The sequence below is a fragment of the Onthophagus taurus genome, chromosome 10 (genome assembly GCF_036711975.1).
Source record: "Onthophagus taurus isolate NC chromosome 10, IU_Otau_3.0, whole genome shotgun sequence".
NCBI lineage: Eukaryota > Metazoa > Arthropoda > Insecta > Coleoptera > Scarabaeidae > Onthophagus > Onthophagus taurus.
The window spans coordinates 2,962,749-2,990,662 of record NC_091975.1 but is presented as its reverse complement, the minus strand read 5'-3'; the positions used below and the strand labels follow the sequence as shown (position 1 = coordinate 2,990,662).

Below are 27,914 nucleotides of genomic sequence, written 5' to 3'. Positions count from 1 at the left end.
TTAAATCCCAATTTGTTATGATTTTTTGAATATGACCGAAAATAATTGTTAACCCCAAAAAATGAGAAAGTGACTTACTATGTTTAAAAAGTAATATCTCAAAAAGCAAATGATATTTTGAAAATCTGTTTCTTTCATTGAAAAGCTAATAATTTCCATTATAAGTGCTGATAATTTCATAATGATTTTGTGAAATCCCGATTTGTTATGATTTTTTGAAAATAACTGTTTATCCCTAATAATGAGAAAGTGTCTTATGATGTTTAAAGTTTAATATCTTAAAAACCAAAAGATATTTTGAAGATCCGTTTCTTTCATTGAAAAGCTGACAATTTGTATTATAAATGCTGATCATTTCATAATGATTTAGTTAAATCCCAATTTGTTATGATTTTTTGAATATGACCGAAAATAATTGTTAATCCCAAAAAATGAGAAAGTGACTTACTATGTTTAAAAAGTAATATCTCATAAACCAAATGATATTTTGAAAATCCATTTCTTTCATTGAAAAGCTGATAGTTTGTATTGTAAGTGCTGATAATTTCATAAAGATTTAGTGAAATCCCGATTAATTATGATTTTTTGAAAATGATTTTAAATACAGTATATCCCGTAAAATGAGAAAGTGTACCTTGTCAACATATTCAGCCACCTATTGCCTTCTCCCCGAATAAATTTTGTGAATATATTAATAACGGCTTTAATTTAATATAGTCGACAGAGTAGATGTAGATTTATTAAACCTTGGAAGTTCAGCTTATTGATCAACCAAACCATTCCGAGAAACAATTCCGAGACTTTAATAGATATTTCTGCACGTTCCTGTAAGGAATTTATTCCGGTAGCTTTCCCACATTTCCCGAAATCTCATCCTAGGCTTACACTGTCATTTGAGGTATGCTAATGTTCATATTATCTCCACATTTCGAACAAAGAGAAATTTAATCTTGTTAGAATTAATTTTTGATGTCAAAACTTTTAAAATCAAACATAAATCTTTTCATAACTCTCATAAACACCTCTCGAAATGAATTTCATTTTAAAACCTACAATTTATGCAAATTTATGGTATTGAAGTGAAGAAGAGTTGATTTTCAATGGAAACGTTCTCCAAGTTTGGAATGAAACGTTCCATTCCCCTCTAAATTTCTAAGTGGAGAATACGCGAAATTTTGTATATGAACCGCCGGAAAATCCGCACATAATTGCGGAGTCTTTGTTTGCTGGACACTTTATATAAAACCATGGGTTCTCTCCTAATTTTGTTTGATTTTTTTCGTTTTATTTTCGGGCGAGCTGCGCCATAAATCCACCTAAGTGGTTTATAAAAGTCAAGAGCTTAATTCTACCCACTTCGCTACCGTATAATGTTTAGTTAGCTCTTATTTTATCGAGACTAAAAAATAAATATATTAAAAGTACACTTAATTTTTTTTTATTTCAGGAACATGAGATCTAATAAAGAATGCATCATCCTCCTCCTATTTTTGTCGATACAAAAAGGTGAGTTTTAACATTTACTTCCCATAAAACCATTATTTAATCTATATATTGATTTATTTCTTTTGTAGTGTGTTTAATTAAATAAAATTCTAAAATTCCAGTATCACTTTAAAAGTGATTTCGCGTTCGACGGGATTTAATACTTTTTGTTCTATTTCTATTATTTGTTTTTTGTGTTGAACGTTCTGGATTTAAATCCGTTGAAACGTTGAAAATTACTCGGCATTGTACAGGATTGCAGGGGCGCAACACCTGAAATTACTTAGGGACTATTGTTGAATAATGGGCGAATGCAGCGGTAAATGTCGTCGGTATCGAGACAAAGAACGCCGTAAATTGGTTTTGCGTCTGTGGTCTCGCTTACAAAAGACCCTCTTCCCTATTTCTCTTTTTATAAAATCCTTTCTGTTTTTTTTATCTTTAAATGCCTAAAAAAACTTTAAACCGCCTTAACCATTTTTTGTTTTATATCTAAATATTCAAAATCATTGAAATGAATGCATTAAATTGATGCGTTCGTGTTGAGAACGGCGGGGTTTTGAACAACTTTGTTTTCTTAAGCTTCAGGATCCAAGTTAAAGTCTACACTGTAGCCGTACAAATTCCCATAAAATCCCCCGGGGCTCTGTTTTACTTAAAAAGTTCATTACTTTCAACCAGAAAAGAGAGTCAGTGTAAGAGAAAGAGGGGGTTGTGGAAGAGAGGGCGCGTAATAAAATGGTCTCTGGGTTTCTGCTCGCCTTAGCTAACACGACACTTGACTTTACATGCCACTTTGTCTTCTCTTTAATCGAATACAATACATTCTGCTTAGTTTTTCACCCACCGCAACTTAATTGAGATGTTGAAAACATCATTTATTATAAAATGTCGATTCATTTTTTTGTATATTAACTTATGTGAGCTTTAAATATGTCATTGGTCAAATAATTTATAGTTGGAAAAGTTGCCAAAGTTTGTGCAAGGTTGGATATGTATATGTGTGTGCGGTAAGATTAAAGTAGCATTCTGCAAACGCATACAAAAATCCCAATTTATGGCCGTAGAGATTTATTCTTAGTCTGTAGTAGTACTGGCATCCAATCTCCTTCGGTTCCTTACGGTCGGCATCTCCCCAGTTGGAAACCGTACGATATTAGTCTTCGAGGGATAATATCTTATCGATATCTTTTGTTTTCAATATGTGCAAATAATCAAAAAAATTATTATTTTTCTTTCACAACTTTTATTGTTATCGTTATTGTTATTAGTTCGTAAAATAAATACAACGTTATAGAACATTTTATGGATAATTTTCAGCCTTATTTACATTATGCATCTGTTGCCTTCCATACAACTAAACGATAATCAAGTTTTATCCAGCTTCTAAACTATGTTCTAGGTTAGTTATAATTGTCAAGCAAAAACTTTCCTTTTATGAGTTTTCCTTTTATTTAGTGAAAATTTCATATTACTTTATTGCTTTGTTGTTTTCCTGTGACCGATTATATGTCCGCCTATTCCATGAAGGTTTTATTGTGAATCTAGTTCTACTTCTTAAGAAGTAGAATATTAACAAAAGTATCACTAAGTGTTAGATGCATTGGCAGAACCAGACCAGCTCTAATAAAACAGTCAGCATATCCGTGATTGGATTGCGCAGAAGATGATCTTTGAGCATATTGTACCTACAAATTTATAGATATCTCTTTACCTCTACACACTTTCCTCCTATCTTTTGTGAGATAGTGTTTTTAGTCCGTCTTAGTTAATGTCTTAATGCTTCGTTATTATGATTCGATAGGTTATTAAATATGGAGGCTGAAGAATTGTGATCATTTCTTCGGAGAATAATGAATTGAAATTCCAAAATGTTAGAATATTTATTTAATTTTTTTTAAGGATTGTTTATTCCTTTAAAGTACCTGTATCTTCTCAACTGACGAATCAATATCCCCCTCAAAGGTGCCACACCCTATTTCCCTTATCCGTGGATCGAGTAAGAGATGAGATTTCATTACTATTGGTCGCGGTCAAGAAAAGTGGCGAACACGGATAAAAATAAAACTAAGAAAACATCCGGGATTAACGCTACATTAATCCGAAACGGTGGCGGCGGAAATGCGTTTCTTCGGGTTGGGTCTTAATTTATTCGATTTGCTTTCGTTCCTGCTTGGAAGGGTGGTTGGGTTGGATTTCGTTGAGTTTGAGTCGATGTAATTCAACCCCCGGGTCGTTCTGTCACGGTGAAGGATTTTCAGAGCGCTCGCTTTCGCGTTATTTCTTCCTTTTTTGATTTTTTCTTTTCGTTTCTTTTTTCCTTCCGCCGATTCCGCCGCGGCCGATTACCAGCGTCGTCGGTTATGAATTTTTAAGCGACGTCACCCGTTTTGTTATGCCGATTTCGACGACGTCGACTTTCATCGTCATCGCAAATTGCCAACGTTATTTGAATACATTTTTCAAAAGCGGAAAAGTTTTCCCTTTCAACTACACAACGTAATTTTTTTTTTCGGTTGTTTATTATTTCTTTTTTTATTGAGAGTAAAGAGTCAAAATCGATTAAATTTGAAAGTCGGAGTCTTTTGTAATGGTTTAGGATTCGTCATGAATTAAAGATGCGAACTAAAGAAGGCCTAAAGCAGTGACCTTCTTTACATTCAGGGTTTCATCGGTAAAAGTCGAGGATTCCTTTTTCGCCTTTCGTGCGTAATCAAGATTGAAAAGAAAAAAATCCCGTAAAGTTCCGATATGCAAATTTTTTTTTGATATGCAATTCTTCTTTGTTACTATTGAAATGAAAAATGTTAAATCACAAATGAAATATTGAAATTACGTAATTGTAAATCTAAAACAATTTTATTACTCATTGTTACCAGATAGTGTGTAATTTGGTGGGAAATAAGTGGGGCATAAACAAGTTTTATCATCCATAATACAAAACAATGCGCGTGCTTTCGAGTTTATGGCTCGTTTTAATGAATTAATATTCACATTTTAGATCGTTAATAATTTATTTTGGTTTCGTTGATAAATTGGTTCTTGAGTTTGGGTTAAAGTTATAACTTGAACGTTAAATAATTCACAGGGCATCGGTAAACGTCACTTTGTGTAACGGTGGTTCACAAAGAGAAGCTCCATTACGGGTAAATACAGTTTGGGAATTTGGTCACAACATTTCTAATACATTTCCAACCTGCTTCGTATAGGAGACCCTCACATACTGTACAGCAGTTTAACCAACTCCCTTGCGACACATCAAAGCTATTTATTATTCATAAATTTCCTTTCAGGAAAACTCCCAAACGTTATTATGTTTTAAAGACCACGTCAATGTACCTTATAAATTGAAGTTGTTAACAATTTTGTTTTTAAATCAATTTTTCAACTTCAATTCGAACAAATCACAAATCGATAATAATTACAAGGCGTTTTGTTACTTTCCTCGATTTTTTTTTGCGAAGGAACAGTGATTGATTGCTCTTTCTTTCTGTAACCATCTGGGGATTTAATAAAAATTTTCCTGAACACTCTTCGAGAACAGAAACATCATTTCCTTTTTATTTCGGAACTGGGAGCAAAAAATAAAGAATGTCGGGAAAGGAGCGAGATGATTAATGATCAAAAATCTCGCTACACTCTGTCACGGAGCCTGTTAAGTGTATTAAAACACTTAAAACAAATTACCAGACTTTTATCATTATTAAAAGAAAAATGTCCTGTGTTACCAGCATTGTTCTTCTTTTAAATTTTTCTTAACTTGAATAGAGAATGGAAGGGTGGTAAAGGTGTGACTAGGCCAAGGGTTTTGGCATTGTGATGAAAAATCAATCATTCACCAAACACCTCTTCAAACCTCCATGAAAATTTCAGCATCTCACGAATATTATAAGCCACATTGTTTACGGTGAAGCCCTTTACAATTATTTCGATATTCTATATTTTAGATATTTTCCGGGAAACACAAGCCCAATTAATTCCAGGCAATAAATTAACATGGTGGGTAGTCAAACAACCCTAACAAATTATTTTTGTTCCAGTCTCGAACAAATAAAATGCAACCAATGAAACCATCATTTCGAAAATTGCAATTGAGAGACAAGCATTAATTTTATTTCGTGTTCGCCGATACGTATTATTCCTCATTTATTTCAAATTAAATTAATTCAAAGAACTTTTACAACCGAAAACTCAATTAACACCACTCCGATAACAATTTGCATAATAACCACACTCTAATCAAGTATTCAAGAACCATATTCGCACGTTGGGTAGCATGTGTGCGTGTCTAGGATTCATTTGGTAGCGGGTTTAGAAGATATTCCGGCGATCGGGCGTTAAATTTCGCACACTTCCCGTTTCCGGGTTACGTTCCTAACAGATCAAGGGGTTCCCAGAACGCCTCTAATTAAACATAGTTGTCCCGAGCACACAAATGCATTAATTGATGTCACCCGTTCACCACGTGACGACAATGTCCTAGAAATGGACTTATCTCAAGTGTTATTGTTCACTACCAAATAAATTGTTACTCTGCAATTAGATCACTAACAATTATGTTAAGTTGAAGAGTTACTATTTTAATTAATAGATTATATTAATTAACATGATTATAGTACAATATTATACAAGATGTAAAATCACGATTTCATCTAATTTTTAGTTATTCGAATTTTTCCGGATATTTATGCATCTTACAGCAAAAATGTAAAAGAGCAATATTGTTAAAAATAAAGCATGATTAAACTTTCGAATGAGATATTGTTCATCGAAATCTACCTACAAATAAAAATAATTTCAAAATAGTTTTTTACGCATCAAAACTGGTGGAGGCGCCGGGTATTTTTATTTAATTATTATTTTTAAAGTAAAACCGTCCTAAAAAAAGCTCATCACCTTTAACTTTACTACGTTTTGTAGTCAAACGAGTCCGTTTACATCGTTCGCGAGCGTCGCGACGCCTCCATCTAGACATCTACTTCCTTTTCCTTCATACCGTTCTTTCCTTCTCGTGCTCGTTTATTTACGCCTTGAGGCGTCTGGTATTGGGTAATATAATCCGGGTAGAGTATAGTACGGCCGCTTTTCGCTTGTAAAAGCCGATCTGGTATCGACGCCACCAACCCTCCCCATCTAAAGCCGAACCGACTCTTATCTTATCCTGGACTTACCGTCCAACCTAATCATCGACGGAAGTCGCCGGCTATCTAAAGCCAAAACTACCATCGGATGTCTCCAAGTGTAATAGAATTAGATAGTAAAGTTTGGACCATTTATTTCAATTTTTAATATATTTTTTTCTTCTCTTTTCAGATTGTGCGGCAACCAATTTAGCACCATCTTTTTCATTAGACATGAACAATTTCGTTTTACCAGAAAATACAAATGTAGGTGAAGTCGTTTATCGTTTGGAAGGTTCTGATCCGGAAAATAGTCCGGTTCATTTCAGTCTCTTTGGAACTGACCTACTCGAAGTAGATTCTGATAATGGTCAAGTTAAATTGGTCAAACCTTTAGATCGTGAAATTAATGATACGTTAAATTTCTTCGTCAGTATAAGAGATGAAGTCAAAGATGCTCCCGTTGGCGGTGATAACGTCGTAACAATTCCCGTTACGATTATAGTTTTAGACGTAAACGATAATGCACCAATCTTTCAAAATGTGCCATATAACATTGAAGTTAAAGAAGATACCCCAATTAACACAACGATTTTTAATGAAATCATCGTAACCGATGTGGATACAGTTGGAGAAACTTTAGAGGTTGAATGTGTTGAGCTCCCAGAATACTTAAATGCTTGCGAATCGTTTAAAATAAAAACGATCGAATCAGATCAAAATAAATATTTAGGGGAGATTGTTCTTAAAGATATTTTGGATTATTCCATTCAGAGTGGTTACGCTTTTTTATTAAAAGCAAGCGATAGCGAATTGGAAAATACGACTTTAGTTAATATTACGATTAGAGATGTTCAAAATACTCCGCCAAAGTTTTATGGGTCATTAGAAGCTGAAGTTTATGAAGATGTTCCGATTAATACTTTAGTTATGACTGTTCATGCTGAAGATGGGGATAGACAAATGCCAAGAAAGATTATGTATGAATTAGTTAATAGTAAGTTTTAATTTGTTTAAATTTATTAAAAAAACTAATTAATGTTTTTTTGTTTTAGACCCGATGAATTATTTTTTATTAGACGCCGTAACCGGAGAATTAAGAACCGCAAAACCGTTAGATCGCGAAGCTTTAGACAACCGAAGTGGGGTTTTAAAATTTAATATAAGGGCAAGAGAATTAGTCGATGGTAATAAAATCGAAGATCCTTCAATAATGACAACGGTAGAAGCAACAGTTACTATAAAAGATGTTAATGATGAACCACCAAGTTTTAATCAAAGAGAATATTCAGTTGAAATTTCTGAAGATATCGCGGAAGGTTCACCACTTCCCGGACTTAATATGATTGTAAAAGATCCCGATTTGGGCAACAACTCAATTTTTTCGTTAACCCTTCAAGACATCTCCGGTGTATTTTCCGTCGAACCAAAAACGGCGAAATCCTCAACAAACGTTTCCATAATCGTAACAAACAGTTCCTTAGACTACGAAGATCCAAATCAACGACAATTCATAATTTTAGTAATCGCCAAAGAAATCCAAACCGATTTGTTATTATCATCAACGGCCACCGTTAAAGTTACGGTCACAGACGCGAACGATAACGCACCTACTTTTGACCAAGATGCCGGTTACACGGCTGTTATTTCAGAAATGGCCACCGGAAGCACGTTGGTTACGACGATTGTTGCGAGAGATAGAGATTCCGGGCGATTTGGCGAAGGCGGAATCGTTTATCAATTAGTTGGAAATGGAGCCGAAAAGTTTATTGTTAATGAACGAACCGGTGCTGTTACTGTAAAAGAATGTGAAACTCCCGGAAGGGAACCTTGTTTAGATTTTGAAATTAAACCGGAATATTTTTTGCAATTTAAGGTAAGAATAAAAATAAGTCAAAAGAAAGTTAATTTCCTACATTCGTCTTTACACAATCGTATAAAATCGATTAGTTAAAAAATCGTTCTGAAAATTACACAACTTGTAAAGTAATTTGTGATCTTTCTAATGGAATAAATCGTTTTTGAAAATATCATTTAGTTTTTGAAATAACATTTTTTTTAAATCATCATTTTGAAGTTGTTTCAATTCTCGATTTTTATCTTAATTCTTTATCATAAAATAAAAATAATTTAATCATAAACTCATTTTATTTTTATAATTTTTAGGCAACAGATGATGATGGTAAAGGCCAAACATCTTTAGTGCCTCTAAAAATAACATTAATGGATCAAAATGATAACCCACCGATGTTCACCCAACCAGTTTACAGAGTTTTCATTAACGAAGGCGCTTCAAAATTCGATCCCGAGGTAGCAATAACAGCTAGAGACATGGATAAAACATCGAAATTAATTTATTCGATAATCGCCGGAAACGATAACGATTTATTTAAAATAGACTCGAACACAGGAAAATTAAAAGTATCAAATAACAAAGGTTTGGATTTAACGAACGATTCAAAAACGAACGATAATATAGTTTTAACAATCGAAGCTAATGATGGAAAATTCACAACGACAACAATGGTTAATATAACAATTAAAGATGTCAATAATAACAACCCGATTTTTGAAAAGGAGAATTATTTACTCGACGTTGCCGAGGATGTATTAATCAATACAAGCGTTTTAAAAATTAAAGCTCACGATGCTGACGTTGGTTTAAACGCCGAAATTCGGTATAAATTCCAAAAAGGGAGTTTCGAAGATTTTTCGATTAATAATGAAAGTGGTGTTGTGACTGTTTCGTCGAAATTAGATTACGATAGGAGGAAAACTTATCACATTGAGGTTGTTGCAACTGATTTAGGAGAACCATCTTTAACGGGAACAACAACGTTAATTGTAAATATTATTAACACTAATGATAAATTACCTTATTTTGTGCCAACGACTCAAAAAACTGAAGTAATGGAAAATGCCCCAATTGGAAGTGTTATTTATACTTTAATTGCGTTAGATCAAGACGTAAATACGTCGGAATCGTTAAATTTTGCTGCTACGGAACCGATAACAGCGCTGGATAAATTTGGGAAACAAATTTTAGATAATGAGATTTACAAGGAATTCTTCTCCGTTGATAAAAACACGGGGAAAGTGATTGTAATGAAAGAATTAGATAGAGATGTAGCCGCCGTTATAAGAATTACCATTTTAGTAACTGACATAACAGCTCCTACTTTACAACAAGGTGAAGGTATTTTAATTATAACAGTGAGCGACGTAAACGATTCACCCCCATTTTTTGTTCCACCTTGGAGGCCTGATTTACCATTTTACCATTTAGATTTAAAAGAAGAATTGCGAATAGGCACAATTGTTGCTACATACATAGCACATGATGAAGATTCCGATATCGCCGGATACGTAATCGATCCACCGAGTGAATATTTCGAAATAAATTACGGAACCGGAATCGTCCAAATTAAAAAAGAAATTGATTACGAAAAAATAAAATCGTTAAATTTTACTGTTATCGCATCAGATACTGGGGTTCCTCAATTGAATTCTTCGGCCACTGTTATTGTTAGCGTTAAAAATATTAATGATAATGACCCGATTTTTTCGCAAAACGAATATAATGTTTCAATCAATGAAAATTCGCCGGTTGGAACTCCGATTTTAACCGTGAAAGCCACCGATTTAGATGCTGATGAATTTGGGGTGATTACTTACAATCTAATTGGAGAGCACAGCGAAAATTTCGTGATTAACCCAAGAAGTGGGTTGGTCACCGTTGGAAATAAAGAATTTTTAGACCACGAAATCATTAATGAAACGACGATTCAAGTCGTCGCAGTTGATGGAGCCCCCGGAAATTTAAAACGCTCATCTTCAGTTCCTATTCATATTCAAATAATTGACATAAACGATAACGCCCCGAAATTTAATCAATCACACTATAACGCCAAAGTGATTGAAAACGTTCGATTAAACCCACCAACTCCTATTTTACAAGTTCACGCAATCGATAACGATGTTCACAGCCATATTCGTTACAAAATAGTCGAAGGAAACAAAGACAATTTATTCCTTTTAAGTGATGAAACTGGAGTTTTGTACCCCCACAAATCTTTAATTGGAAACACAAATGAATTTAATTTAATAATAGAAGCTTCGGATGGGGAAGGTTCCGATTCTTTATCCGATAAAGCCACCGTTAATATTAAAGTAATGAACGTCAACGAACACAAACCGAAATTTATTTTACCAGCTTTACAAAATTCGACTTTAGAGATAACCGAAAATTCGGCTACAACCAATTATTTAGTGTTAACAGTTAAAGCGTTCGATAAAGACATCGGCGAAAACGGAAGATTAACTTATCATTTACGCGTCAACGACGAAAACGTACAAGAAACCGAAGAATTTTCAATCGATGAAGAAACCGGGGAATTAAGAAGCAAAAAATATTTAGATCGGGAAGTAAAAGGTCGCTATGAATTAATTTTGGTCGCTAAAGATCACGGTAATCCTTTGTGGTACGAAACTTTAGCACATTTAACCATATTTTTGGTCGATATGAATGATAATCGCCCCGAATTTCCCGACTCGCAAACAACAAATCCTTACGTATTTTATGTAATCGAGAACGGCGATAAAAACGAAAAAATCGGGCAGGTTAAAGCTTTAGATCGAGATGAAGGCCAACACGCTAAAGTTTATTACTATTTATTATGGAACGAAAACGATAATAAAGCCTTTTATATCGATAAAAACGATGGCGGGATTTACACGAATAAATCTTTCGATCGCGAAACCAAAGACGAGTATGACTTGTATATTTTCGCGACAAACGATGATGAATTTTATTTAATAAAAGAAGATAAAAACGATATCATTGAAAACGAAATAATCGCCCACAACAGTAGCATAGCTAAAGTTAAAATAATAATCAAAGATTTAAACGATAACATCCCCAAATTCGAACAAAACGTTTATTACACAGCTGTTAACGCAATGGCTAACATAAACGATTTTATAACAAACGTAACAGCAATCGATAATGACGAAGGTTTAAATGGAACCTTAAAGTATTTCATTAAAGCATCTAATTTGTATAAATACGGTTCAAGTACAAGTTCTGGTTCGATTATCCCATCACCTTTCAATATAACTCAAAACGGTCAATTAAACACAGCAACTTATTTAGCTGAAAACAACCAGCATAGATTTATAGTTGATGTGATTGCGCGAGAAGTAGCCTTCCCCGAACGAGAAGCAACAACAAAAGTACACGTATGGATTTTCGAACCAAACCAATTAATAAGAATCATCTTATCAAAACCCGTTGAAGAAGTTTTAAGAGAAAAAAATGAAATTTTAGCCGAATTAAGTAACGCAACCCAAAGTCGAGTTATCATGGTTGATATACGCTTTAACACCGACGATATGGGCCACAAAAACGAAGAATGGTCTGATATGTACATCTTAGTGGTTGATCCATCAACTCATACAATTCTTCCAGTTCCCGATGTACTTAAAGTTGTCGATGCAAAATACGATTTTTTGAAAGATTACTATTCGGGATTTGCAATCGAAAACGTCTTGCCGGCGTTAATCGTCGAAAAAGAAGACGTTTTCGATCCAGCTTTAGCAGCGCTTATCGCCCTTTTAATAGTTTTATTCGTTGGAGTAATTACTTTTATCGTCGTTTGTTGTTGTCTACGACATTGGGCTATTTCACCAAATAATCTTAAGAAAAAGGACGCTTTAATTAAAAAGGCCATAATCGACGATTTAAATACAACCGAAAATCCACTTTGGATAGAACAAAAATTAAAAATTTACGAAGAACAAGAATTAACAATGCAAGTTTTTAACGAACCCGAAAACGGTTTGAATCGAAGAGATAGCGATGACTTAGTTCCGGACGATAACACTTACGCTACTATTCAACATCCGAATCGAAGGGGATCATCACATGTAGCTACTTTATCCATGGGTCATGATGATATGGCTGATTATGCAACGTTATCTGGGGTGCCACATCATTCCATAAGTGCCAATAGTTCTTTGAGAGGTGCACCAAATGTAAGTTCTTTTAAAATTTTTTTATTGTATAGTAGAACCCCGATTAACCGTGGTTTTGGGTCAAAAATTATAAATGAAATTATATTGCCTCTGAAATATCAGCTGATTATGGTAACTCAAAACTAGTACTTTTGATTAAATAGACCACTATATGCCAACAGAAGACTAGATAATGCTAGGAAACCTCTAAATATTGCTGGCAGAAGATTATATTAAGCTGGCATCAAGTCATCAAGTATAGGTTTTTCCAATTCTGTTACATTTAAGCAACTCAGGCAGAATGATTAATAAGACTTGGATGGTTTTCTTGTATAGTTATTTACATGATGAGGTCACAATACAGACCTCGATCGCGCTTTATCTTTAATTGTCTAGATTACAACTCAGTTATTTCTTTTTTGTTAATCTTATCAGGGATATTTATTGGTAGATAAGGACCAACCCAGATAATCGTGGTTCTACTGTATTTAATTTTCCTTATTTTCATTTTTGGAACCGGATGAGAATTTGATCAGATTATTTTAATCAAAGTGCTCAAGATAAGTGCCCCAACAAAATTTCGCATCCATTTTTTCAAATAATTTTTTAATTGATCATTCATTCAATTTTGTGTATTTAGTTTTATGAAGCAGCAATGGGCTTCCAAGGATCAACATTTCAAGTTCCAGAACATGCGGGAAGTACCAGCGATTCTTTCGACGATTTTCGGACGAGATTTAAAGGGTCTGGATTGACGATAAATAACGATGGTCAACCGGAATTCGTAGCCGAATTGATATAACACGACTTTTGTTTAAAAAAAAAATTAAAAGATGAATGTGAATGTGGTGATAAGACAATATTTGAAAGAAAATTAATTAAAGCGAAATGAATGGATAATCGAGACATTCCATAAAACCTTTGTGTTTCTATACATCTCATTTTTTGTAATAAAAAAAACTGTCAGGGAAGTGATACAACTTATTTATTGTACGAGTTATGTTCCACAAGTTTTATTTAATCGATTAGTGTAAACTTGTGATTTTTTTAGATACTCTTTTTAATCTTACTAAATTTTTTTTAGTCATTCCGTAAATTTTTAAGTTTTTATACTTCTCCAATTAGCCATATCATAATAACTATAAAATACTCAACTTAATTTATTATTTTTACTATTTTTTTTTTAGTTAAGGATAAAAAAAGCGTATGAAAATGAGTCAAGATGTAGAAAGTTATATACATTTGTACATAATAAAAATTAAAAAAAAATAAATATGTTTGTGTATAAAAAAAAATATTTAAATATCCCTGTTTTTTATTTTTAATCAAAACATTTTTAAAAAACATTAAAAACACATAAAAATAAAGTTTTCTATCCTAAAAAAGATTAATATATTTTTAATAAACTCGATACACTTTCATTAAAAAGAAAATCCCTCCTTATTAATTAAATATATTCATAAATAAAGATGATTTTAAGATGCAGCCACAGTTTCAACACCATTAGCAACCTGCCTATTATGAGTAGCTTTAAAACTTTTTGGTGAAACAGGTGGTTGTAAAGTTTCAAATTGTTGTCGAATTTCGTATGTTTTATTCGTCGTGGTGTTTGTAACGGTTGTTTGCGGGATAATTTTACTTTGTGGTTGATTTTGAACCGATTTTTCTGTTTCTTTAGTTTTAACTTGTTGTGCCAAAACAACCGCTAATTGTTCCAAGACGTCAGTAACAACAGTATTAAGTTGTTTTAAAATTTCCGTAAAACTACGCGCTCTTAAAACAGCTCGATCAAAAACTGCCAAGCCAACTCCTTCTAAATGAACCGTTTTTAATAAAGAATTAACAACTTCGATGCATTTCTTTGTAACGCTTCTTATATATCTTGTGCCTTGTCTTGGAAGTTTACTAACACCAGCGCTTGTGAAATTAACGAAATGAACGATTCTTCGAGCTGATTCTCTCGTTAACATTACGATTAGTTGTTCTAACGTTTCTGGTCGTGCTTGATTTTCGGGTTCATCTTTGCTTAATGTAGCCCAAAGTTCTTTTCCTTTTTGTATCGCCAATTTTGGATCTGTGTAAACTAATTCAGCTACGTAAGCTAAAACGTGAATTGCCTCGGCGCTTTGTTCTTTTAAAGCTCGCGCTTCCGCCAAAGTTCTACTTGTTAATCGACGTCGAAGTTTTCTTGAAAATCTTGCCGTATGAACAATCGTTTGAATTGCTTTATTAGTTGGGCCATCGGGATATTTTTTAGATGAGGCATCTTTAAAAATAAAATAATTTAATTATTAGTTAGATTATTATCAAATTTTTTACCGTCATTTAATTGTCCATCTGTTGTATCAGCAGGAAGGTATTTATCCACATATTTATCAGCAACGTTGAGAGCCCCATCTAATTTATCAGCGGCAAATGCGGTGTATTTACTGGATAAAACGGCGTTTCCAATTTGTTTAACTGAATTGGTACGTTTTAAGACTGGCTTTACAATTCTTCCACTCACATCGGTTACATAACGTTTGGTGTTGTAATAAATCTAGAAAAAAATTAAAAGAATTAATATTTTTTTTGTAATTTTTAAAAAATAAGAAATCATTTTAAATAATAAAGAAAAAATGGTTATTAAAATGTTAATAGGTTATCTCGTTTATTTTTTCTTATAAACATTCATTGTTTTGGATGTAATAATCTATGTTTTTGCGTACGTTTTAATCTGTTCACTTTTTTTAATCATTTTATGATTTCCTATACATATCCAAAATATTCTGATTAAAATTTAAATTAATTTTTTTATAAATCCAACGATTTTGATTTGTTACAATAATACCGCAAAAATATCTAATTCAATACAAAAGGAAAGCTTTTAGATGTGTTGTACCACCAAGTGTGGTGGGACTAAATATACACTTCCAAACAAAGTAACAAAGTAAAGTAGTAGATTTTAGATACTTATCCACCGGGACTGCCTTGCTACTCAAATTTGTGCTGCGTAAGATTTGTAAGTTTAAACAGACAAGTTTTGCTGCTTTAAATGTTACATTGCGTTCTGAGGACTACTTGAACACCGCCAAAAAAACGATTGTCAAGTTTGTCAGATTGCAATACCTCTATGCAAAAAAAACTTGTTATTTGTTGAAACTGGTATTTGGGTTGCGGTGCGTTAGGCGCCGATTGTGAGATACCTCTTAATCTGATAAAAAAATATTATAAAATTGACTTGTTTTCTACTATCTCCTCTTTTTATAATTCGTGACGAACACCGAACATCTTCGTTAAAGATGAGGGCGTTACCTTTACCTTCGCTTACGTTGGAGAGGAATGATTCATCAAACGCAGATAAATATTTTTAATCCTACCGTGACTATCAATAATGTGTTGGAAAACATATCGAATCAATAACAATAATGGGCAAAATTTATGATTTTTTATCTTATTTGTGATAAGCGTTTCAAATATCGTTGTAGTAGCTGAAATAACTATTTTGGATAAATTTGATGGACCATACCAACGCCTTCTATCACCAAAGATTTATCCACACCTTTTAAATCTGGGAAATAACCCGAAAAAATGGTGAGATTACTGTTTCCGCTATAATATTTAATATTAAACCGGATGTTGATAAGGTTATACTTTAATCCATATACCATAAAATATTGTAACAAAAACAAATTATATTTTTAATTCTTACCAGTTGTGGTGGAAGATTTATCGATGGTACTCTTTGTTCGACGATATCCAAGCTTTTACAAAGGACTTTGTCAACAGTTGATAAAGGTCCCTCAATAAAAAAAACCGCAGGAGAAGCTGAGTCTATAAATCCATAAATGGAATTCTCGGCCGTGTCGAGAGTCCATTGGAACAAATTGTTAGAATTCTAAAAATTATTTAGTTAAATAAAAATTTAAAATTAAGAAAAAATTATTACCTTAATTCTTTTATAAATATTTTCGGCGTATTTCCAGCCAGATTCAACGATTGGGAACTGGGTTATTCTTTCCACGGATTCTAATCGTGGTAGATGAACATCTTTTTTTTTCACCGCCACTAAAAATTAAGTTAAATAAAATAAAATTAAATAAATAAGAATTATTCAAAACAATATTATTCCATTGTTTATGTTTTAATAACAAAATCTAAATATAATTTTGTTGACAACGGAATTTAGAAGGAATTCGAATTGGAAATAATATTGATTGAAAGTTCAGAATAAAATTACAATATAATAAATTATTGAATAATTAAAAATAATAACGTTTACTTTTAATACATTAATTCACGTTAAATCATTTAATTCCATTACTTTTGTTTCGTAAACTATTTTTTTTAGAACGCGGAATCTTGCAGACATCCAAAGTACAAAACTTAAATAGACAAATGCGATAATTGACTCATCCTGTCTCGGGTCGTTAGATTCTTAATTATCAAAGAACTCAATCTGACCGTTGGACGGACGGTTTCTTAATCAGAAGATCCTTGTTTACTTAATCGTGTTAAAAAATAGTGTTTAAGAAAAATAAAAATCCTAATTAATTATATCAAAAGCTGATCGATTAAGTGAATTTTTTAAATTTTCAGTTTTACTCCTTATTGTTAGTAATATTTGAAAGACTATAATAATCAATAAAGATTAATTTTAAGTGGTTTTACGTCCGATGCGATAAGATTTCTAATCTAAAGTATTTATTTTAAGAAAATTTATGATTATTATTTAAGATTAAATATAATAATGAAAAAGAGAAACAATAAAGATAAAAGGTATTTAAAAGCGACTTACTTTTTTGGAAGATTTCTTCTGTCTGTGATGTTACAAACTCAACTACTGAACGAAGTTTGCCAAGATCCTTCTGTAATGAGAGCGCCTCACGTATAGAGTGCGACTGATGCCCTATGACCTAAGATATGGATGCCCTGCCCCAAACACTGATAAACAACACGGATTTCACCGGCAAATCATATTTATTTTTCAATTAATTACTTCAAATAATATTTCTTTTTGTATTTGAAAAGATCATCATTTATTATGATATCTCAACCAACAAAAAATCTTTTACAATAGTTTCATTGAGCGTGGAGTTAAGCTCTATCATATGACAATGTTTCATATAAAAATCTTGATTTATTTCATAGTGAATTATTGTTGTTCATCCTTGTCAAGTAATAAGATGATGTAACTCATAGATATAAACTATTTTGACATGCACCAATAAGATTTCCAAAAGACATCCAAATCATTTATTAAATAAAATCAGCATCGTTAAGTGTTCTCGAGTTGTTTGTAATTGAGTAGAGTAATCTAAATCCTTTAAATATTCTGATAAACATCCATTTTAATTCTTTTGACTTGTTTTGTCATTATAATATAATTATGTTTCGAATCGATTTAAACCATTTTGACAAACATCAAGAAACTCTTTATTTTTTTTGAATCAGAAAATAATTGATACTTAAATTGTAGAAATAATTTTTTTAATAAATCAATGTACGACGTATTCAATCGTTTTAGGTGTTGTTGGAATGTATTGTCAATTTTCTAGGTGTAAAAAAGCACTCATATCCGCAATTGAGAGATAAATAACAGCTCTATAATTTAATGAATCGTTAGAAAAACTTGAATTTATCGCTTCAATTTAAGGACAAGGTTATTTCGAAATTATTTAAAAGGCCGTTTCAGATGACATTAATAATCACTTAATATTAAATACTTTGGTAGTAATTTGGAGATTTAATAACAGTAAATTGGCCCCTTTATAACCTCAAAAGGTTTTATTTCTTAATCCCTAACCGTTTTAGAGAAAATAATTTTTTTTATTAACCTCACTATATACTTGCATCCCAACCGGCAGCGGTGCTCATCATTCCAATCATTTTCACCCAGTCCTCTACACTTCATCTCCACATTGATATCCTGGACTAATGATGGAACGGATAGTGATATCCGGTATATCTATCCGGCCATTATGGTTATAATTTCTGGTACACTTCTGAAGTGATACCCCACATTATTGCGATATTTGAATAAAAATGAAATTAATAAGAAACCGGCCGGATTATAAAAAATGGCCGTATACCGGATAGTTGCCGGATATCCGTTCCACCATCTCGGACCATTGTCTATTATTGAGTTTTGTGCCATCATTCTTTTTCTTATTTCATTTTCAACTCGGTCCAGCATAGTTATGTCGCAGCCCCTTCTCCAAAACATCATCTCTACTGCTAGCAGTCTTCGAGTTGTGTCTTTGTCTCTCACCCATACGTCATTAATGGTCCATTCGATTAATTCTCTGTCTCTTATTGATTTATTACTTGATTTAAAACATATTTTGGGAAGATTATCAAAAACAAATTCGTAAATCCTTAAAAATCTTTATATTTCGATAAGAATTGTGTATGTAATCTTGTATTGAATTAATCTCAATTACGAAAATTAGATTATTTTGGGATGATGGTGTAATAAAGACGATTACTAAAGATTTTATTATTATTGCGATATCCCGGATTAGTCATCGTAACTTTGACTTCAATTATAATATATTGTAATTCAAATATTTCATTGTAATTTTTAATAAAATTTTAACTACAATCTTATCGAATAAAATATTAATCGAGATAAAAACAATTTTTTAACAATAACATATTTGAAACCAAAGCGCTAATAATTTTTTATTTCATCTGATGCATTTATCGATACCTGAGAGATAACGGCCTATCAAAGGTTTTAGCCATTATTATATGATGAAAAACACAATTAAATCTCCAGTGTGATTTTAACATTGTCATAGTGAATGTGAATGTGTGAGCTTAATTACGAGAATTTGTTCAATACCATTTTAAAATGACTAAATCATTTTGGATTTTCGGGACAATTTGTTTACTCGTTTTAAAAGTTTCAATAATCGATGCTAAACTGGAATTGATAGGACCCGATGATCCGAATATCGATTTTGTTGATTCGGCAAGTACTGTTACTATCTCGATGGACGAGGAAAACCAAGGAGATGTTATTATCGCCCATATTATTCAGGATCAAGGAACGAATACTCCGGAAATTCAATTCATTCCTGCATCAGATTTAGAAGTTACCGGGATGAAAATTATTGAAAGTGGGGAAGAGAAAAAATTTAATCTTGTAGTCACGAAAAGGCAAGATTTCGAATCCGAACACAAATCGTTTGTTTTTGATATTTGGGATAACGTTGATGAGTTACAGAAACAGGTTAACTTGAAAATCAGAAATATTGACGATAACGTCCCGTTTTTAACATCCAATGATCTACAATGTTCTATTAAAGTATGTTTAGAATGAATACGATTTTTATTAAGAATTAATTAATTTTTTTAAATTACAATAGGAAGCTGAATGTTGTGACACTGGATGTGAGTATTTAATAACCGATGATGACAGGGAGATGGGTCAAATCTCGTGGTTAATTAACGGTGAACTAACAGACGTAAGTCACTAAATCATTAATTTAATTTAAAATTAATCTTTGTTATTGAAGGAACGTTTCGAATTCGAGGAAATTTCTAAAGATAATTTAAAAGATAACGAAATGGCTATAACACTAAAATTAAGAAAAAAATTAGTTTACGGAGATGGTTCTTTTTACATAATAAATCTATCAATAAAAGATACGGTACACACAACAGATCCTACAAGAATCGCTGTTACTGTCACTGATGTTCCCAATTTACCTCCGGTTTGGGTTAAAATCTTTCAATCGAAAACATTTGAGGAAGAGTTAGAACAAGTAAAAAAATGGAAATTAATAAATTAAATTTAATAAATTCATTTAATTATTGTTTAGGAATTTCAAGTAGAAGCAAAAGATGGTGATATAGGAATCGATACTAAAATCTATTATCAACTCAATTTTGACCAAATCGAAGATTGGAATAGTAAAGTTTCTATACATCGCGATGACGGAAAAATCAGTGTTGCGAAATTAGATCGAGATGAGGAAAACCGCGATATTTACACTTTTAAGGTAAAAGCGTGCGAAGAAGATAGTGACGAGTCTGAAGAAACTTGTATTGAACAAGAAATCATATTCATTTTAAGCGATATAAACGATAATCGGCCGATTTTTACAATCGATCCACCAAGTGATATAACCGAAGAAAATATTATTTATCTCGAACTTTTAGAAACAACCGCAAGCACAATTTCAACGAAAATTAATCTTAACGATATAGATACGGTATTAAATTTCGATTCGAGTTAAACTTAAATTAATTTATTTATTTATTTAGGGTATAAACGCAAGATATTCATTAAAATTATCAGGATATGACAACGAAGTCGATCACAAAAGCGCGTTTTCAGTAGCCCCTGAGAGTGGTTACCAAGAAACTTCCGTCGACTTTCTTATCATTAATTATTTAAAATTAGATTATGAAAAGGAAAGCTGGCGAACATTTTCGCTGACGGTAATTATACTACAGTAAAACCTCGATATAACGGATTAATACGGGGAAGGACGTGCTTCAGACGCGTTCTTCTGAAGACGCATGCCTAACATGCGTGTCTAGTTTTAGTTCAATGAAAAATATATAATAAACTAACGCTGAATAACAACTAAAACTAGAAGTACCGTCCTTGATGATAGGGTTTATCCGAGTTTATCTATGAACATGGAATTAAATAGATAATATTAATAGCATGACTTAAAAATATTTTGTCCGTTATATCAGGGTTTTACCATAATTATACATTAATTATTATTTTTTTTATTTAAAATATTTATATACTTTAGTTGACAGCTACTGAATCTGCCGATCCAATTAATGACGAAATTCATAAACCAATTACGTTTCATATAACTCTTTTAAATAGAAATGATGAATTACCCAATTTCATAAAATGTAACGAAGATCACGAAACTAAACCAGATGACTGTGTTATACGAATCGAAGAAACTTACAATGACACGGAACAACGTTTGATTCAAATGCAAGCTGAAGATTTAGATGTAGATGGAACTTTAACGTAATAATCAACGAAAAATTTGCATCAATTTTATTTAATACTTTTTGCTTTACAGCTACGCAATCTTAGGCACTTACGCAAATCAAATTTTAAAAATAGACGACACCACAGGAGAAATTTACTTGAACGAAGCATATGGACGACGTCCCTTTGACTACGAATCCCAAGAAGAAGTAATCGTTCAAGTACAAGTAAAAGATGGCTTAGAAACAGATAAAGATACAACAAACATTGCACTCAGTCAACTTACAATAAAATTAAAAGACGTAAACGATGAGACTCCGAGAATTTCAGTTGAAGCAAGTGGTGATGGAGTCCCTGAAAACTGTGGAACCCAATGCGACATTGGTATTACAATAACTGCAACCGACGAAGATTCCGATTCCAAGTTAGAAATAACAATCAAGTGGGACGAATCTTCAGCCATCAAAAACGGCAGAAAAGTAACCGACTCCGAAGAATTCGCAAAATATAAGGAATGCGTCAAATTGGTTGTTGATCCTACATCGTTTCGATCCAGACTCATAGCTACATTACAGTTTATAGAAACCGAAGAAACGATGGGTAACACGCCGGATTTTGAAATTTTCGATACTTTGGATTTAAAAATCGTCGCCACAGATATAAATCAGATCGATTCGGAAACGCCAAATTACGGTAATAATCTTCAATAATTTTAAAATTTATCTTGAAAAATATTATTTTCAGTTTCCACCAACGTTCAAATTTACATAAACGACATCAATGATAACGAACCAATCTTCCCTGAAGATGTTTCAAAGCCTTACAAATTTAGAGCAACCGAAAAAACCGAAACTAATACATTAATTGGTTATATAACGGCCACCGATGCTGATGTTGATGCTAAATTATCCTATTCTATTAAGTAAAAAAATATTATTGGTTATCTCAGAATCGTGTATCAATATCAATAGTTGGAAAAATTATGGAAAGAATTTTTTTACAAAAGCTACTTCTTTTTCATTTGGAATATTTAAAAAATTTGCTATGAAAATGTCGTTACAAGACATACCACCACTATATCCACGAGTCACAAGCAATCTATGGGATGTAATGCTCTGATCATAATGAAACAACACACACATTTGTGATGTTAAGACTGCTTGCATTAAAGAATACTCTGCAGATCTAATCCTAGGTTATTAGTTTAATAAAGCACACAGAACATACCAGAACAGACACTCCCCTTCGTTCTTAGATATTATTTCTTTCAAAAAATTGATGTCTTATAGACTATTCTGAGATAACCAAGAAATAAAATAAAATTCAACATTTATTATAATATTTTTTTTTAAGGCCAAAAGATGATAATCCCAATTTAGATGGTCTTGTTAAAATAGACGAAAAGGATGGAAAATTGACAACAACAGACAAAAAAATTGATGCTGATACAGAAAAGATTTTTAAATTATATTATACAGTAACTGTTTCCGATGAGGTCCATATTGCAAATGCTGAGGTAACAGAAACAAAATCACAAAAAAATCGTTAAAATTAATTATTTCTTTAGGTTGAAATTGACATTGAAGATATAAACGATCAAGACCCCATATTTGAAGTTGATGAAACTATAGATGATGTACCAATTGCAGAACAATCAGAAGCAGGTACACCTGTGGCACAATTTCTTGCATTCGATGGGGATCGAGATGAGGTAAACAACAAAATAACATACTCGTTTAGTAGCAATATGGATAAAGAACTAAGAAATTACTTTAAAATCGATGAAGAAACTGGAGAAATTACGGTTGCCTATACGGATGATGATCAAAAATTAGATAGAGATAATGATATTCCGAAAGCACCAATAATTATCCACATAGATGCTAGGGATCCAGGAAATCGTGTCGATTCAATAAGCTTTAGAGTTATACTTACAGATATTAATAATAACGAGCCAGTTTTATTAACGAAAGGGCCGTTTTCAATCGGTGAAGATAGTTCAGCTAAACAATTTATTACCGAACTTAAAGCAAGTGATGCTGATGAGGGGGATAACAGCAAAGTATCGTTTGAGATAGTTGGGGATATAATAGGAGATGAAAATTTATGTAACAAAGAAGATAAAATCGAATTTAGTTTAACCGAACCAAACGAAACAGAACGAACTGTTAAGTTACTAACCGGCGTAAAATTAGTAGGATTTTTAAATGATTATAAAGTGACGGTAAAAATGACTGATCATGGAAACCCTGCGCAATCATCAGAGGCTACTTTTACGGTTAACATTAATAAATACAATTTTAATTCTCCCGTTATCACATCCCCACAAGAAGGGGCAACAATCCACTTGGCTTTAAATCAAAGTCCGGGTAATCCCATTCAATTACTCGACGAAGGAAAAACTTTAAGTTTAGAAGCGCACGATGATCAATGTGGAAAATATCGACCAACATTCTCAGTGCAAGATGACAAAAATTTATTCACGGTTACCTCGTCTGGTTATCTAACCATTCAAAACAACGTAGAGTACGACGAAAACGTACCTTATCAAGCAACCATAATCGCCACAACAGTGGGTGAACCATCCGACAAGTCATCCCAAATAACCGTAACATTTTTCTTCGTCAATTATAACATTAACCCTGTATTTGACGATGAAAACCGAGAAGCTGAGACAAATGGGTTCCATGAAAACAAAATAGGTGAAGAGTTCGAGTTTCCAAAAGCAAAATACGAAGTCGAAATTGCTGAAGATTTAGGATTACCAATTTACTATATTATCATAGAGGGACAATCATTGTTTTCTATTCCTAATAATCAAAAACCCATTATTCGGTTGGATAATGAAGTTGATTATGAAACAACCCCGGTTATTACCGTTGTTGTTCAAGCTTCCAATAGGGAAAGTGGTGAAATTGGAGGTTCAGATAGAGCTAAAATAACTATTACTGTTAATGTACAAGACATAAACGATAACCCCCCGGAATTTGAAAGAGAAATTTATTATACAACATTAAAATACGACGATAAGAAAGATGACACCCTCATACAGGTTAAAGTAATTTTGAATAACAATTTGATATAAACATAAATTAAGAAAGAAATTTTTTTAGGCAACTGATCCGGACGTAACCGATGTGATTAGCTACGTTATAGAAGAAAACGATGATTACCCATCTAATTATCCTAAATTATATATCGATAATAATGGAGCATTAAAATTAATTAGTGATTCTAATAGCGCAGCTACAGGTTATACAACTGTTACAATTTGGGCAAGGGATTGCGTTGAAAGCGGATCATTATGTGATGGTAAAACAATTTTAAATTCGTTATTTTTATGTTTAATCAAAATATTTTTTGTTAGGTCACAAAGTAAGTGCAAACGTTGAGATTTACGTAGTCAACGAAGATAAACACATTGTAAAATTCAAATTCAAAAATGTGATTATTGATGTTGAAAATAAAAAGGATGAAATCGCTGATGTACTTTCCGAAACGTTTAAAAATGACAAAGGAACACCTTACCAAGCGAATATAAAACGTGCGATTGAAGATGATTCCGATGAATCATCTAAACGAGCTGATGATGATGAATCGGAAACTTCTACCATCACAACTTGCGAAATTTATTTCATTGATACTGATAGTCACGAACCGGTAGAGAAATCAGTGATTGAATCGTTCGCCAGCGATGTAAAAACATACGATAAATTACAACAGGATTTCACACAATACGGATTAATTTTGATTAGTTTCTCTTCGACCTCAGCCGACGTTGATAACACCGTCGAAGTTTTAAGGGCTTGGTTAATTGGTGTAGCGGTTATTTTAGGAGTTTTATGCATTCTACTTATTGTTGCTTTTGTATTAAAAACAAGAAGGTAAAAGTTCGCATATCTTTTCATTTTTAATTTTTAAAATTGTTTTTGTAGCCTAACAAAACGTTTAAATAAATTATCTGTAACGAAATTTGCATCACAAGAATCGGGATTAAATAGAAAAGTTGTACCGAATACGAATAGGCATGCTTTGGAAGGTTCCAACCCAGTTTTTAGTTCTGAAAAAGAGCTTCCAGAAGAAGCAGATCGACAAAGGTAAATTAATAGAGTTATTCTATAAACAAACTTAAATAATTTGTTTTAGCATTAGCAGCGGTGATTCTGATCTTATAGGAGTAGAAAATAATCCTGATTTTGAACGAAAAATTCAGGTAATAAATCATTAATTGATCCAAAAATAAATTTATCCACACTTTTTGTTTTTTAGAGTAATGGCGTGGAAAGATATTAAAAGATAGATATGGATAAATGATTTTAGATATGTATATATTAAGTATTTATAGTATTGTTAGGTATATTTAATATAATTGGAATCATTTACCTAGAGTGAATTTTAAGTCTTAAAATATATAATTTTCACAGTACAATCAATAATTTAATAGCTATTGTCTACCAAAACAACCTTAACAATCCTTAAGTTTATTAAAAATGATGTATGTGTTAAATAAAAGTAACGAGGCTCATTAAAAGATGGAGAATTGATGTAATCGAGGAACAATAATAAAGAAAAGATTCACAGCAAAGTTAAGTGAATTACAATGATCTAAATGGTTGTAAAAGCAAAAATCCCATATAAACAACTCAGTTTATGTCTATGAGCAAGTCTGAGGAGCTTAACATAATGGAGTTATTGACGTATAATCATTGAATATCCACTTCCAAATGCCAAAAGAAAATCTAAAATAAAAAATTAACATCAAGTAATGTTGACTGTATACATTAAAATTAATTAATTAAATAATACTTACACCCAGTAATATTTAACCGATTTGGAAAGTCTATCTGCCATTGATGGTTTCTGAAGGATTTCTCTTAGAATTCCTCATAAATTTCTTCTTGTATATTCTAGCCCTTATTGCATCCCAAAGTGTTACTTTACTGCACGAAAAATACCTTAAATGAGAAATAAAAGTACTATATTATAACTATTAAACAATAAGCAAGGTTATGTATGTATACTACTAAAGAAGCTAAAGAATAACCAAAAAAATTAGCTATAACTAAGAGAACTGAGTAAGAACTTAGAAAAATTAAAAAAATAATGATATATTAGCAAGAATAGTCAATATTAAGCTTAAATAAACAAAAAAATTACTTCTAATAAACCACATAAAATTTAATATTGTTATTCCCGCCATCTATCGGATTATTTTCAAGGTACATATCTGTTTTTATTTTAGAAATTTTTTGGGATAATATAAATGTAGACCTTTGTAGACTTTCTTTGTATCTCAAAATATAAAAAAAATACGTCCAAAAAGAGAGAAACGATAAATCGTTTGGAAAGTGGACGAATTTTTCGACTTGGTTTCGTTTGTCATCTCAGAGATGGCTCCACTGTTTTGTACAAATTATTTTTATGTAATTTTATAATTAATTTAGATTTACTTAATATAATATGTAAATGTTTTATTTGTCTACAAGCAAGAATGAAATTGAAAGAAAAAGATGCGATAAGGAGAAAAATAAAATCTTTTAGAAATGAGCGCCATCCATCGTCGACGTTAATAATCACTTATAGAAATCTTTATTGAAGGGGTAATCACCAATTTTTAATTAAAATATGCTACAAAAAAATAACAGGAAGAATACGTAGACGTTTGTAGGTAATAAAATTTTTGGAGATGAAGAAGGTTTAAAATTATCTTGCTTTGCAGAAACAACAAAAATAAGATCAAAAATTGAGAGAAAACTTCCTGTAGGTAGCTTATAGAACCTTCTTCAAACTGTCTTTTAATCAAAAATAGAATTGGATACTGTTTAAAATACATAATCCCAACTCTGTCGAACCATGAATCCATTTAATTCATTCAAACTCATCTCTACACTCAATTACAACATGCGACATCCGTTAAAGAGAAAAAGCATAGTTAAAAAGGGGGAAAGAACGTCATGGACGTCTCTTTCACGTCGGTGCTCCCCTCGAGATACAATCGGAGGAAATTAGTTTCGGCGTTGGCGCGGGTCTCCTTTCATCATCCGCGGCTTCTCGGACTGCCATATCACGTCAGGTAATTGACCATTGTGTCAGCGGACGGCGAACGCGCCTCGGAAAGGAAGTCGACAATGAGCGCGTCCATTATACGTCGTCCTTTCTGGTTGCTGCCGTCATCGCAGCCGCCACTACTGGCAATGCTGCCAGGGGAGAACCCCCATTCGTGACAGTTTGACAGTATAATTAAGAAGAGATGAAATGTAAAATGATAAAATACAAGATTATTTTATAAAATAAAATGTATAACATAATTTAAAGCATAAAATAATTAAGTATTAACAAGGTAA

The 27,914-nt window shown here is 32.3% G+C and overlaps 2 protein-coding genes across 3 annotated transcripts in view; one reads left to right on the top strand and one right to left on the bottom strand.

The window, feature by feature from the left end:
• LOC111428213 (cadherin 87A) overlaps positions 1-26,006 on the top strand; it is a 72,495-nt gene extending 46,489 nt beyond the window's left edge. Inside the window, exons 4-24 of the mRNA XM_071199360.1 lie at positions 1,448-1,506; positions 6,799-7,602; positions 7,661-8,481; positions 8,772-12,638; positions 13,258-13,417; positions 14,913-15,085; positions 19,423-19,908; positions 19,970-20,068; positions 20,120-20,368; positions 20,426-20,818; positions 20,871-21,047; positions 21,374-21,606; positions 21,662-22,263; positions 22,315-22,492; positions 22,924-23,086; positions 23,138-24,628; positions 24,684-24,882; positions 24,938-25,454; positions 25,506-25,667; positions 25,717-25,783; positions 25,840-26,006. Coding sequence (XP_071055461.1) covers positions 1,452-1,506; positions 6,799-7,602; positions 7,661-8,481; positions 8,772-12,638; positions 13,258-13,417; positions 14,913-15,085; positions 19,423-19,908; positions 19,970-20,068; positions 20,120-20,368; positions 20,426-20,818; positions 20,871-21,047; positions 21,374-21,606; positions 21,662-22,263; positions 22,315-22,492; positions 22,924-23,086; positions 23,138-24,628; positions 24,684-24,882; positions 24,938-25,454; positions 25,506-25,667; positions 25,717-25,783; positions 25,840-25,863 — 10,920 coding nt within the window. The 5' untranslated portion in view covers positions 1,448-1,451 and the 3' untranslated portion in view covers positions 25,864-26,006. The remainder of the gene's footprint in view (positions 1-1,447; positions 1,507-6,798; positions 7,603-7,660; positions 8,482-8,771; positions 12,639-13,257; positions 13,418-14,912; positions 15,086-19,422; positions 19,909-19,969; positions 20,069-20,119; positions 20,369-20,425; positions 20,819-20,870; positions 21,048-21,373; positions 21,607-21,661; positions 22,264-22,314; positions 22,493-22,923; positions 23,087-23,137; positions 24,629-24,683; positions 24,883-24,937; positions 25,455-25,505; positions 25,668-25,716; positions 25,784-25,839) is intronic.
• LOC111428295 (lipid storage droplets surface-binding protein 1-like) lies at positions 13,915-19,166 on the bottom strand. Of its 2 annotated transcripts, none has more exons than XM_023063757.2 (5): positions 17,395-19,166; positions 16,546-16,664; positions 16,309-16,494; positions 14,937-15,156; positions 13,915-14,883 (listed from the first exon to the last, which is right to left on the bottom strand). In XM_023063757.2, coding segments are annotated over exons 1-5 (1,317 nt in total). In that variant the 5' UTR covers positions 17,396-19,166; the 3' UTR covers positions 13,915-14,092. The 2 variants fall into 2 exon arrangements, with proteins under 2 accessions (XP_022919525.2, XP_022919526.2); XM_023063758.2 differs by lacking the exon at positions 17,395-19,166 and adding an exon at positions 16,879-17,038.
• Positions 26,007-27,914: the final 1,908 nt, after the last annotated feature.

Bases quoted from the DNA above. Each gene is read 5' to 3' on its own strand.
- LOC111428295 (XM_023063757.2), bottom strand. The intron at 15,157-16,308 runs GTAAGAATTAAA...ATTTTTTTCTAG, and splicing joins TAAATCTTCCACCACAACTG to ATTTATTACAACACCAAACG. The intron at 14,884-14,936 runs GTAAAAAATTTG...TTATTTTTAAAG, and splicing joins AGATGGACAATTAAATGACG to ATGCCTCATCTAAAAAATAT.